The sequence below is a fragment of the Lissotriton helveticus genome, chromosome 10, assembly GCF_964261635.1.
Source record: "Lissotriton helveticus chromosome 10, aLisHel1.1, whole genome shotgun sequence".
Classification (NCBI taxonomy): domain Eukaryota; kingdom Metazoa; phylum Chordata; class Amphibia; order Caudata; family Salamandridae; genus Lissotriton; species Lissotriton helveticus.
The window spans coordinates 1,098,226,362-1,098,240,450 of record NC_136071.1 but is presented as its reverse complement, the minus strand read 5'-3'; the positions used below and the strand labels follow the sequence as shown (position 1 = coordinate 1,098,240,450).

The window sequence follows — 14,089 nt, the reverse complement described above, 5'->3', positions numbered from 1 at the left end:
GAGGGGTTGCCATGACAAGACTCCATGCGGTAAGGGCCATTGCCCTGTGTGGTATCGGGTTGCGACCCCGTATGCCAGGAGGGGCTGCCGCCAAGGACTTGACAGTGTCAATTGGGCCGAAGCCAGTATACTTTGAGGATACGGTGACCCCGTATGGCAGAGGAGATCGACAGGACCAGCACGTCATGTGTCCAGGTCAGAGTCACTTAAAAACAACTGAAGCCTCTGTGGGACCCTGTGCACCTGTCCAGGCCGAAGGGTTTACACCAGGAGCTTTGTATCACCACCCCCACTTATTTGCGGGAGGAACCCGAGACTTACACTGCAAAGAGGAGCCTTTGAGAATTTCTGGTCTCTGCGGAGGTATGACCATGTATGAGGACTCTTCAACGGCTGAGTGCAACTCGCTTGGACCACGTGCAGCAAACTCACCGGAATCAACTGCTGCGCTCCAGTACCTGTGGAAGGGGGGGCACTCAGGAATTCTGTTCGCTCTTATCCTGCGAGTTGTGGGCAATGCTGATTTGGGGCCAGTCGGCCCACGGGGAGACTTGCTGCTATTTAACGCTGCAGCGCTGGAACACTGTTGACTTTACAAATAGCGTCATAGTGGACTCCTGAGACTCAGACTGGGGTTTACTCTGAATATTTCCTATACTGAATGGGGAATAACCACTACTGCTAGAAGCGAGGAGGTAGTGGGACCAGGGGGCGCCAATGAGGCACTAGACGCACGACCTCAGGGGGACTTGCAGTTGTTTGTGAATGTCATAGTCCCTTTGTGTGGATAGCTGTCGAATTAAAAATTCTTCTCGGTTTCATAAAAGTGAGTATTTGGCTGAACAATGATTTATTTCTCCTGCATGCATTATGAGTTATGACCCTTTCTTCACTTCCCTGCATCCGCACCTCCAACCCAAACACCCTTCCCCGCCCTCCCACCACCTCCCAGTGGGAGCCTTGGACTGCTCAACCACGTTAATACTGAGAGTCAGGTGCAGAAGGAGTACCAGTAGCTCAGAATACATAGTAGGTCTGTCCCAGGGACATCAGGGGTAAAAGGCTTCAATCCCCACGGTTAGGCCCAGTAACCCCTGCTTGCTCACTGTATAGCTTGTGTTGGCCCGGTCCTTGATTATAGATCAATTGTACTTATTGTATGTTCTACAAAAACGCTGTAAACTCGTCTCTCTCATTTAATCCAGTAGAAGGTGACTGTGTACAATGTAAAAATACAATACGCTTCTCTCGGTATTAAGTATTTGTTTTTATTTAGATTTTTTCATCAGTTCAAGTGTTTCCACTATTTGCAATTTCATTTCAACCTATATAACTAAGTCAATTTACTAAAGATTTGTCTGGAGAACCGACAAGCCAGCAATATGCCAGAAAGTATAAGCAGTGTGACTTATTTGAATTGCCTAGTAGCAAAATATCAACCGGAAGGACCCTGGAAAACCCACAGCTTAAGAAAGCAGCGCTCACAAATCCTGCATAAACAAGTTAAGCGGATTCACTTTAATTCACATTTAATATCAGCTAAAAAGAACTGTGCTACATGGAAAGCAACAGTGAAAACATTGTGCATAGTATACCTATGATATATATATCGAAATTTACTAACCGAAATCTAAAGTGATTATTTCCTAAATTCTGATGGCTCTGGGTCATTGTATTGGCTCTAGAGGGGTGTGGGAGGATGATCTCCAAAATACAACTCTCTGAAAATATATATATATTTTTAATTTGTAAATGTGTAGGTTGTGTCAGGTTTATTGAAGCAATTGTACATGTCCTCCTGTTAAGCTACCATTTGTTGCACAAGTCCCATAAAAAGCTTGTAAAACCATTCACGTGAACATAAATTGTGGTAGTTAGGGGTAGTGACTGCTACCCTTGACTTATCTTTTAGTGCCTTTGACGCTGCCCTTGCTACCCCTGATCTCAGAGATGTTGAGGGCAGCAGCGAGACAACCACTGAACAGGGCTTTAGGAGCCATGTTCATTTCCTGTGACTGTGGTTTCCACTTCTTGCCCTTCAACAATGCCCTCAGCAACAAATAGGAGCCTGTTGATGAGTGAGGCAAGAGTAAGCATTGTGATGTCATTGGAGGTTACAGGGAGTGTGATGTAATTTCCGCTACCCTGCCATTGTGACGAACGGATGTTCACACCGCTGTTTCTTCAAGCAGGCAACCAACCAGTGAAGGAAGCTCATCTGTTTGACTCAGCTTTACTATAGCCTTATAGCCCGCCGTAGCGGGCTATACCGGCTATTAAAGGCCCGCTGAATCGTTAAAGGCCCGAGCCGAAGGCGAGGGACTTTAACGAGACAGCAGGACTTTAATAGCCAGAATAGCCCTGCTACGAAGGGCTATAAGGCTATTTAGAACATTCTGCCACTATAGGGCAGAATGTTCTAACAAATTAAACAAAGGGTTCTCGAAGCTCGAGGGGATATAAATCCCCTCGAGCTTCGAGAAGCCTTTGTAGAACATTGGAATGTTGCTCTGCGGGCCTTTACCGGCCCGTAGAAGCAGGGAGCACTCCATTGTCTGCAATGGAACTTCCATCATTCCAATGTTCTAATTACAGGCATAAACTGACATTATTATTCGGTGGGTAGCAGGCATTCTCGCGATAGTGGAACAGTCTTTAACAGCAGCATTAATTGCATGAAATGAGTATGGGTGCACCAGAACTGTATAGTGCTAAGCCCTGATGGGGATACTTACTTGTTCGTTTCATATTTAACATTATACCACATTATGAAATGGCTGTTTGTCATTTTATAACTGCGATGCATTAAATAATTGTGTAGATCTTTTTTTTAAATTAAATACGTACACAAGAAACTTGAACAGAAATATAAGAAACTCCTCCAAGGCAGCCCAGTGGCTAACAGCAGGGTGTTCTTCAGGACACTCATGAACAGTTAAGGTGACTACCACTCTCCAGGTCATTACAGACACTGTTTTTGAGGCCGTCACTATTGCGCCATAGCCTAGTGCATTCAGGGTATTGAAGTGTAGTTTTGATTCCAGTGTACGAATTTGACTAACACACCAGAAAACAGTTGTATTCTATTGCATTGTAACAATTTATATAGGTCTTACTACCCCTGACAAGGCGTCAAAGCGCTTTTTCGGCGAGCAGTACGCTACTCCGGAACCCATAAAGGATTAGTGTTGAATTAGTAGAGGGAAATATGAAAGTAACTTGAGTGGTGGATAGGTTAGTCAGTTATTTGGATGGAGAAGGGTAGGGGAGGGATGGAAGAGGGGAAAAAGGTTTGCATTTCCAATAGCGCTTGTTACCCCTGATTTGGTGTTGAAGCGCTTTTTTGGCTAGTAGCACACTACCCCGGAACCCATATAGGATTAGTGTTGAAAATTAGTATAGTGAAATATGAAAGTAATTTGTGTGGTGGATATGTTATTCAGTTATTTGGATAGAAAATGGTAGCGGAGGGATAGAAGAGGGAAAGAGGTTTGCATTTATATAGCACTTGCTACCCCTGATGGGGTGTTCAAGAGCTTTTTTGACGAGTAGCACGCTACTCTTGAACCCGTAAAGGATTAACGTTGAATTAGTATAGTGAAATATGAAAGTAATTTAAGTGGTGGATATTTTAGTCAGTTATTTGGATTGGGTAGGGGAGGGATGGTTGTACGGCATTACAACGCGGGCTTTTACCCCGCATGCCATTACAACGCAGTTTTTACAACGCAAGTCGTTACAACGACTTGCGTTGGGGGGCGCTGGATAGTGGAATAGTTTAATTTTCTATTCCAACTCCAGCCCACGTTGACAGTAGGGAAGGTGTTGGATAGAAAATTAAACTATTCCCTATCCTACAGCGCCCTCCAGCGCAAGTCGTTGTAACGACTTGCGTTGTAATATCAGCGTTGTAATAGCAGTGCGGGGTAATGCCCGCGTTGTTATGGATGTTTCCCGGAGGGATAGAAGAGGGAAAAAGGTTTGCATTTATGTAGCGTTTGTTACCCCTGATGGGGTGTTGCTGCGCTTTTTTGGCGACTAGAACGCTTCTCCGGAACCCATAAAGGATTAGTGTTAAACATTGGTATAGTGAAATATGAAAGTAATTTGAGTGGTGGATATGTTATTCAGTTATTTGGATAGAGAAGGGTAGCGGAAGGATAGAAGAGGGAAAAAGGCTTGCATTTATATAGTGCTTGCTACCCCTGATGAGGTGTTGAAGCCCTTTTTTGGCGAGTAGCACACTGCTCTGGAACACATAAAGGATTAGTGTTGAATTAGTATAGTGAAATATGAAATTTGAGAGGTGGACATTTTAGTCTGTTATTTTGATTGAAAAGGATAGTGGAGGATAAGAAGAGAGAAGGATTTGACTTTTTTTGTTTGCTTTAGAGGTCATAGCACTAGAAGGAGGCTTGGGATGTGTAAAAAGGGATATGGAGGGGAAGGGTCAGAGGGAAGGGTTTAGAAAGACCTGGCTGTTCGAGCAGTAGCGGACCCCCCCCCCTCCCCTAGCGCCTTGAGACCCTCCGGGTGAGTAGTGCGCTTTATAAATGCCTTGATTGATTGACTGATTGATTGAAAGGCTTGTTTTGGGGGATCGGTATAGTAAAAGAGGTGTCAGATGACGCAATGAGGGGTAGAGTAGGGGAGAAACTGATTTACAGGTGAAAAGTTCAGGACTGGAGGCAGTGTACATAATACACTGGAGTGAGGTGATCGCCCTATTATCATGACCAGTGTTTGAGTGTGATGTGGCGCTGGGGCAGGCACCACTATTGCTTCTTGGAAGTGGTGCATCATCACTGTCACAACACTGCTGGACCACCACCTCTACTGCTAGAGTCATCTGTGCTTGTTGAGTGGGTCCAATTCCACACTTGGTACATGTGTAATTGTTCTTGGCTAGTTTTTCCAGTGGGTTGGAATCATAACTGGTACAAACCTAGCGGCCTCACGTCATAAACATGGTGTCTAAACAGAAGCCCACCTTCTGCACCCCTTTACCCCCACATAGACTCCTACTCTTGCACTGTGGCTATCTAATGGTGGGGGCCATGCAGACTCATTTTCCACTCTGTCAAGCAGACGCATTAAATTCACAGGCATGAATCACTCACTTATCACTTCCACAGTGTGTGCTATCAATAAATATTCTACAATTTTGTGGATTTTAAAATCTTTATTTATAAGTCACCTAAACAGATATGTCTGCCTGTACACTGCTTCATTCCACATAGTCTCCCCCCTAGCAACTCTTTCTTCATAGACCCCAGTGTGCCTGCCATTGGTTCTCCGTTCTGCCCAATCATGGACAGTTGAGTAAACCCATGAAGGGGCAACGAGTGTGATGTTACCAAGGCCAGTGGCATCATCTCGATAGTCACCCCGGCAGCCTGCGTCCCAGATCGCCACCGCCAACAGATCGCTTAATCAGAGAGGCTGCTTGCAGACCAGGCGCCTGCGGCATCGGTCCTGCCCCTCCTGCAGCCTGCGCATCTGATCAATAGACATCTATTGATTTCCTGGCAGGAGAATCATAGTCCTCCCCGCGCTCTCTTCTTTTGCAGTTAGCGTTCCCATTCCTCCTGGTCCGCCGGGCTGGGGATCGATGGGAGCTGGGAAGCATCATCGTCTGGTCACTGCGCGCCTTAACCCTGGGATTCCTCTTGTGCATCCCCTGCAGGTGATCACCCCCTTCCGAAAACTCATCCTCTGCGCCGAGAACAGGAAGGAGATGGAGGACTGGATCAGTGCCCTCAAGTCGGTCCAGAAGTGGGAGATCCATGAGGTAGGCGCGCGGCTTGTTCGATGTGAATCGACAGCGATGAGCTAGCGCAATGTGCTGTGGCTGTGATATTGACTTGCTGGGGAGCAAATCAAGTGCTGTCATTGCATGGGTAACAGTGTGTAAGCTATTCAGAGCAAGCGTTTGCATTTGCCGGTGTGTGTGCATTCTTATTCAGAGCCTAGCTCGTAGTCCAGCCTCCAAAGTGAGAGACAGTCTTAAATGTATCAGAAAATGTGCCCACAAAATTTACTGTTCGATGCACTATTGCTGACTGCTATAAAAGCAGCTTAAAAACAAGTCAGTGAGTGGAAGTGGTGCCAACTGGCTTCTTCTGTGACAGGATGCTTTTAACAATGGTTACACTTTCCAAGACCATCTTCATGTTATGTGTTCTGTCCAGTTCAAATCCATCCTTTTGTCCAAGGCGCTTTTGAGTAGCCTGCGTCTTGCTAGCCTGCAGAGAGGGCCCTTCCTGCAGATCTCAGGCAATGCACCATTGGTGGGAGGCAAAGAGTTTGTGAAACGTTCTGCACCGAGGTTCTACATTTAATGCCGAGGCCGCCTTCTAAAACTAAATATGTTGCAACCGAACCATGCAGCTTTTGGGACGACATGCTTCCTTGTGTTGTACTGTGTTGTGTTATGTGCCTGTATAGAGCACTGAAGTTGCACGGGGTCCCCCGTTGGTTGACGATGCATAGATGCCTTCTGTGGTTGGCTGTCACTGCCAATGTTTCCAGTTGCCAATGGTGGCTCAGTTTAAAGAATTCCAAGTGGACAGAGCTTTGAAGATAATGTTGCATGAGGTTTGGAAAGGTACGGGCTACTGCCTGGGAGTGTATGGATGGCATGTTGAGTATCGGGCACCAAACCATGTGGGTGACCTCCTGCCACTGACTTTATTTCAGTCCACTGCGGAAGGTTACGGCAAGTAGATGTGTGAGCCAGGGACCGCTTGAATATGTGACATGACCCTGTTTATAAATGAAGTTCTATAAAAATGGTGGCACCACCAACCAGTTGCAGACGTGATTGATTGGCAGTTTCGCCCAATGTTTTTCCATTTATGTGAGCCTGTCTTTAGCGACTATTCAGATGTGATTGATTGGCAGTTTTACCAAATATTTTACAATGTGTGTGAGCCTGCCTTTGGTGACTGTTCACATGTGATTGGTTGGCCGTTTCGCCAAATATTTTGCCATTTGTGTGAGCCTGTCTTTGGCGACTGTTCAGAGATGATTGGTTGGCAGTTTCGCCAAATATTTTGCAATTTGTGTGAGCCTGTCTTTGGCGACTGTTCTTCAGAAATGGACCAGTATGCCAAACCAAAACTAAAAAAAGACTGTTCATGGTTGTCCCTCAACAGACAGCCACCAATATGTTACCATGCATGCATACTTACCCCCTGTGTTCGATGCTTTTAGGCCACACAGTTCAACATGGAGCATTTTTCTGGAATGCACAACTGGTACGCCTGCTCGCACGCCCGGCCAACCTTTTGCAATGTCTGTCGGGAAGCACTGTCTGGGGTGACTTCCCACGGCCTGTCCTGTGAAGGTAAGGTGCTGCACAGCCCGACTTCCCTCTGTCACTGCCCTACCCTCTTGCTCATTCTGTTCTTCTGTAAGAATCCCCCCGCTAGAACGGTGTGCATTTTTATAAAAACTCCGAGGCTTTCCTGCTATTTGTTTTAAATTACAGTTCTTTTGTTTTACGTTGTTGTTTTTGGTCTTTGCAACATGTTTGAAGTGGGTCTTCTCCTCTGTGGAATCTCACACCTTCCTGCTGTCTTTTCCATTATTGTAATGCCATATATATGTATTAAATTATTTACTCCATACACATGCTAAAATACTTTACATTAAAGAAAGCTAGAATAGGAATGCCAGGGCTTGAAACTACATGCAGCAGTGCTCTGAAAAATCCAGGAAAGAAAAAAATTCAAATTGAAATAAAAACATATGTTTGTAAACTTCCCGTTTCTTCTCTCCTTAATCTGCATACACTTGATTAAACCGGATATATTGTGTGTCTTTTCAGTACTGGACTCAATCCCTCTGAAAGTTTTTTTTGGGGGGGGGGGGTGGGGGTAATTGGATACACTTTGAAAAGAAGTTTATGTCGAGTCATAAATGCCTAAAGAGGCCCATACCCACTAAAAACATACATTTTACATTCACAGCCCCCCCAATGCTTAATATTAATCAGATTTTATCTTTTTGATTTGTGTACATGGCTGTAATCCTTTGGTGCTACACAACTAATAAGTTATTAAATGAAATATATGTACACAAATAGATACATTTTCGGCCACGATGCTAAATTCCTCCAATTTAATTCATTTATTGATCCCCAATTCTGTCACCTAAAATCTATAATCTAGATGTGAAGGTTAAAAATGATATTCACATGTATTCCCTCTATTTGGTATCAGCCTGCCTTCGGGATATTACATTTGTCTAGCTATGCAAACAGGTTCAAACGTGTCTCTCATTTCAAAGCACCATATCCTCATGGGCCATTTGCATATGTCTCACACCCGCCGAGGCAGCTTTTCCCTGACTCTGACTCCCCTCAGCTTCCGTCATTGATCTATTGAATGTTCCTAGGTTACCAACGAGCATTGTATAAATCTGAGGTATTGTTTCAAAACTTCAAATGTTAAAATCAAAAAGCCTTGTAGTACCGTTTCAGAATAAAACAAACCAATTTGTTATTTTGTTTTAGGTATTTAGTAATAAATAAATACCATAATCATTACGCATGGGCCCGCTTCTATAATAAATTAGGAGAAAAATGCTGTCTCCTCTCAGGCCCGTACCGTCTGGGGACTACGTGCATCCTTTCTTCCTCACTAAAGAAATCCAAGAATGGAGTCATTTCTTTCCTGGAAGAAGTCAATATTCAGTCAACCGCAGTGTTAGTTAGAGCTTTATTTAGACCCCAGCAGGTGACACACCTTGCTGGGGGAGGCCCTGTGCACTGCTTTATTTGTTTAAGAATGTGTGACTTGTTTGCCCTGAAGGCACCCCCAGACACTCGCTGCCACTTTATCTCACTCTTCCGGTTCATTGCTTTCTTTGTCGCTGTTTTTCTGTCTTTCTCTTCCTCCTTCCTTCCCCATTTTGAGTTTTCTCCCTTTTGTTCTTGGTTAAAATCTTATGAGTAGAAATATGTGCCAGCCTCCAAAGATATGTGCTGGTTCAAGTTAAGGACTGACCCTGCCTCCACACCACCAGCGGTGGACCGCCAGATTTAGAAATACCTGTTGTACTAGTGAGATTCTATGTGCCCAAGTACATCCTCCAGTGCAGTGGATGCTAATTCAGTACAGCTAAATGCTAAAAGAGTTGCCATGTTGGGACAGACTACAACCCACAATTGCCTTGATGCGCTGGGAGCTTTCTTTCTGTGCGTGATCACCATTGTTTGTTTTCCCTGTCTGGCCCCATCAACAGAGCAGCACAGGGAAAAAATGCATAGAGGGGACCAGTGCTTAATTTGTAAAAAAAAAATAAGTGGCAGGGATCTCATCAGGAGGCCACTGCAGCTTCCAATACATATTGCCCCAGCTATGCTGTCAATTATAGCAACAACACAACAACTAACAATCACACTCCCACAAATGTGACAATTCGGCCTATATCAGCCCCCGAAAGGTAGAGAATGTCTTTTGCGGCAGGTAATAGGGTACTTTTAATGTATATTGAATTAATAATTAACTGTTGTTGTAGTCATCTCTAAATTAGCCAGAGAGTGCCACCTTGTGGCAGGCTGTCACAAGCACTGGTGCTGACAATTAAGTGCCGGTGCCAAGCACCGAAAACCACCGGCTCAAATGAAGCACTGAAGGGGACACCCTAAATAGAGTGCTCCTCCTGATGCATCAGAGGTGCTCGTAGCAGATGCGTCACTTCTTTAATTGAAAACTGGTGAACCAGGCAGAGATCCCCCAGCAATCAGTATGCAGACCCCACACTGGGTATGGCAGAGGACCTCCACCCCATTTAGTTTTGTTTCTACCCTAATTTACGGAGAACCTCCCACTCTGCCAAGCTGTAGAAGAGGCCCTTCGTGTCTCTATCAGCGCCAGTGGAAGAGGTGTGGCGCCGCAGCTAGGGCGACCGACTCCAGAATCTGGGGATCACGGTTCGATCCCCGGCACCGGCGACAGGTCAGCCCAGCACCATGTGACTCTGGGCAATAGCTTGCTTAATCCTCCCGACGGCCCCCAGCGCCTAGAGACCCTTACGGGTAATTGTGCGCTTTACAAATGTGGATTACTATTATTATCATTTCCAGATGTATCAAAGTCATGCCAGGACGAGTGCTTAGAACACTGATTCGTTTCACAGAACGCTCGCTCTGATAATGCAGCGGGCAGCGCTGGCATTGAAGGTGCACAGCTACAGTGGAAGAATTCCTGCCCAGTACCGATTCTAAATCCTCTCTGTTCACACACATATGGTTGCCTGTATCCCTCTCGTAATGAAGCAAGTTTAATGCATCCGCCTTGCTCTGCAACTATTTGGCCTGTTTTCAGACCACTTACACTCCTTGAAACTTCTTTAACCCCTTGTGTGCTCATGACGAGACCAGGCCATCATGAGTCACAGTTGAGCTGTGCTCATGACGGCATTGTCTCGTCATAACGGCGCCGCTCCGACCACGCGTGGTTAATTCCCCGCCTGTGCGGGAGAATTAATCAGTAGGCGGGGTCGTGCCGAGACCAGGTCGTCATGAGCACAGCTCCACTGTGACTCATGACGACCTGGTCTCGTCACGAGCAGCGCGGCGTGCACTCACCCCCCTCCCCCCCCCCCGGCCAGCTCCCCCGCACCGTGGGGGAATTAGCCCCGCAGGGAAAGGGGTTAATGAGGGGTATTTTATTGATAGCTTTTCTAAGAACCTAGAAATTTCCATGGACGTGGAACAAGAGAGGCGCCTTAAAAAAATATCCAATTGATTCTCATAGACCAGCACATGGCATAAAGTATTAGTTTTCTGCTGCCATTGGCAATGATGAACCCACAGAACATTAACCACAGGTTGACGTGTGATCCCTACTGAACAGCATCATTTCCCGCATGCGTCAATGAAGCTTCTTTCAGGAAACTGGATACATTATACTCTGGGCGGGTTCAGTACAGCAGGGTCTGCTGGGTCATTAAGCAAAAACCGCTTTCTTTTTTAGAGAAAACACAAATCAATACAACATCTATACAGCCGGTGGATCAATACAAGATATGTTGTCACTGGTAGTAAACAACCCCCTACGGCACCCAGTTCACAAGTCATCCCAGGCAATGTTATGCCATGGTTATGATCAGTACTGAAACTAAATCTCATTCCAATCTAAAGCTCATTTTACCTTCAAATGGAAACAAGTACTGAAAGAACAGCTCCATGCCCTCTGCTTTGTTGTTATATTTGTCTATTAGAGTATAAATCAACCCAGGAGACACTCTTGCTTAATAATTTCTGTGCAGATATAGGAACTACTCACGCTGGCATACCACAGTGATCGCAAACAGCAATTCAAACTTTGGAATGTTGAGAGCTCCATTGACAACAATGAAGCAGCTCTGGGTTTATAACGGCCGGTAGAAGCCCGGAGCTACAATATTCCAATGTTGTCCTTCACAGCTGTAACTGTGAACAAAAGGCTCACGGAGCCCAAGGTTATCAATCCCCAGGGTTCACCGAGGCCTTTGTTTTATTTTTATTAGAACATTCTGCTCTCTAGTGATGGATTGTTCTAATAGCCTTATAGCCCTCCGTAGCTGGGCTATAAAGGCATTAAAGTCCTGCTCCCTTGTAAAAGGCCCTCGCCGAACACTAGAGTGGGCCTTTAATGGCTGGTATAGCCCACTACGGTGGGCTATAAGGCTATATTAGAACATTGGATTGTTGAGAGCTTCATTGAAAACAATGGAGCAGCTCAGGGCTTTTCTAGCGAAATAACTGAATAACATATCCACCACTCAAATTACTTCATATTTCACTATACTAATTTTCAACAATAATCATTTATGGGTTCTGGAGTAGCTTGCTACTCACCAGAGAAGCGCTTCAACACCCATCAGGGGTAACAGGTGCTATATGAATGCAAACCTTTTATTACTCTTCTATCCTTCAGAATCATAATAACTGACTAACCTATCCACCACTTAAAATGTATTTGCATGGTTCACTATATTAATTCAACACTAATCCTCTATGGGTCCCCAAGTAGCATGATACTCACCAAAAAAAAGCAATTTGCCGCCTTGTCTGGGGTAGTAAGCGCTATACTAATGCAATTACAATACAATACAATACAATAATGACTGGTATAAGCCTTCTGCTCCAACATTCCATTGTTCGTCTCTCTGTTTCTCCCTTTTTAAATTAGAACATTCTACCCTTAGTGATTGGAATGTTCTAATACACTTATAGCCCTTGTGTCTCGGGCTATACCGGTTGTTAAAGGTCCTCTTTCTCGTTAAGATATAAGGCACAGGCCTTATATCCTGGGGTCAGGGCCTTTAACAGCCGGTATAGCCCTCAGCAGTGGGCTATAAGGCTATATTAAAACCTTCCTCTCATCTACAGTACCCACAGAATAGAGGAAAGGACACTGTGGCAGAGTGAGACCATCACTGGGCACTCACACATGCCTCGTGACCCAGAACAACTAGTCAGCATTTCCACCCTCAATTGCTAAACACGAGGGCACAGTGGCCATACTTATGAGGTGATAACCTCATGGCTTCCTTCACACACACCCTGGATGTAGACCTCACCTCCTACATACACTTGGTTGCTGGGGAATGGAATTTTCTATGAAAAGTTAGAAAAGTTTATTTTTTTAATTCATTCAGTTTAACCCCTTCGCTGCGGCCGCGATTTCCCCCCTGTGCGGTAAACAAAAGAACAGGGCGGGGCCGTGACGAACCCCAGCCGTCATCCGCACATGAGCAATGCGGAGCGGGACGGCTGGGGTTCGTCACCAGCATGGGAGGGGTTAAAACATTTCATTAAAACGCTTAGTTCAAACTTGTTGGCAATTCCCTGTCTATGAATGGCGTATTTACTTATTAAACTTTTTAATCACAAAGTTTTATACAAAAATATTTTTAAACTGTTGTTTTTACAACCTTGATCTATCAATAACTTTGATCTTGGTAATTACGTTATACTGTCATTATTCAGCTTGGCAGATTTACCGCTAGGCCTACCTAATTCAGGAGCTAGAGATAAGTTCTGGTAACAGTAAGTTATTGAAATGGTTAAAGGTCTGATTTAGTTCTTTTTATAAACACAGACATGCCAAAAATGTGAAACTAAATGTTTTGAGCTATTTGCATAGTACATAGGAAGCAAACACAAGATGATAGATGGAGCGCTGAAACTTTTCAGACACTCACCCCCAGTCACAGATGTGGGTTTGAACCCATCATCGTACTTTAGCTCACTTTGTCACCTCAGGTCAGACCCAGCCATATGCAGATCAGTTTTGACCCTGTTCCTCATGGGCCCAGTCCAGCCTGAACTGCCAAGCCAGGTTTTCCCTGGACTGGAAACAAGCATCCTGGGACCGGTTTCGGAGTAACACCCCTCATCAGCCAGGCTAGCTTGAATCCAGTGGAAAAGTGAGCAAGGGACCCACCTCTGGGCATACCCTGCCAACTTAGGGCGAACAAAGCAAACACAAGATTATGGATGGAGTGCTGAAACTTACATAGGTAGGGCACAGGACCTGTCAGAGGGAGGTATGTCCATCAGTGGAGTCATCTTGGTTTTGTTGACAGAAAGCCAGTGGTCCTCCTGACTCTAAATCAGGTGGACGAACTGTGAGTGTGTTGGATAGAGGACATCCACCAGGTTTTGGCTGATGCTCCAAATCCCCTCAGCCTTGTTTTTTTTCAACATTGTGCGTCGGTGGCCGTAGACTCCAACAGCCATTCTACCCGCGTGCTCCAGTCTGTGTGATGGGTGCCCTTGGGGTTTTGGGTCACAGACTGCCTCTGCCCTCCACATATTTACATGTTTTAATTGTTTTACATCATGGTGGAAATTGACATTGATTAACAATCCTTACCCTTTCCCTTGTTCTGAAATCCAGTTTGTAAATTCAAAGCCCACAAACGCTGTGCTGTGAGGGCTACCAACAATTGCAAGTGGACCACTCTGGCCTCCGTAGGAAATGACATCATTGAAGATGAGGATGGGGTAAGGGATTATTTTCTGACATGGAATCATTGTTTAGTTGGAGAAGTAGACCGTACTCTTCCAATCTCACCGTCTTCTCTCTCC

General features: G+C 45.1%; 2 protein-coding genes across 15 annotated transcripts in view; one reads left to right on the top strand and one right to left on the bottom strand.

Moving 5' to 3' along the window:
• LOC144785288 (uncharacterized) overlaps positions 1–14,089 on the bottom strand; it is an 850,769-nt gene that overhangs the window by 560,447 nt on the left and 276,233 nt on the right. The window lies entirely within an intron of this gene.
• DGKK (diacylglycerol kinase kappa) overlaps positions 1–14,089 on the top strand; it is a 556,369-nt gene that overhangs the window by 398,092 nt on the left and 144,188 nt on the right. For all 14 annotated transcript variants that reach the window (XR_013601700.1, XR_013601701.1, XR_013601702.1 and 11 more), the window contains exons 4-6: positions 5,687–5,791; positions 7,216–7,348; positions 13,899–14,005. Coding sequence is in view for 11 of the 14 variants with exons in the window: in XM_078663836.1 (XP_078519962.1) it covers positions 5,687–5,791; positions 7,216–7,348; positions 13,899–14,005 (345 nt within the window). In the remaining 3 variants the exon portion in view is untranslated. The remainder of the gene's footprint in view (positions 1–5,686; positions 5,792–7,215; positions 7,349–13,898; positions 14,006–14,089) is intronic.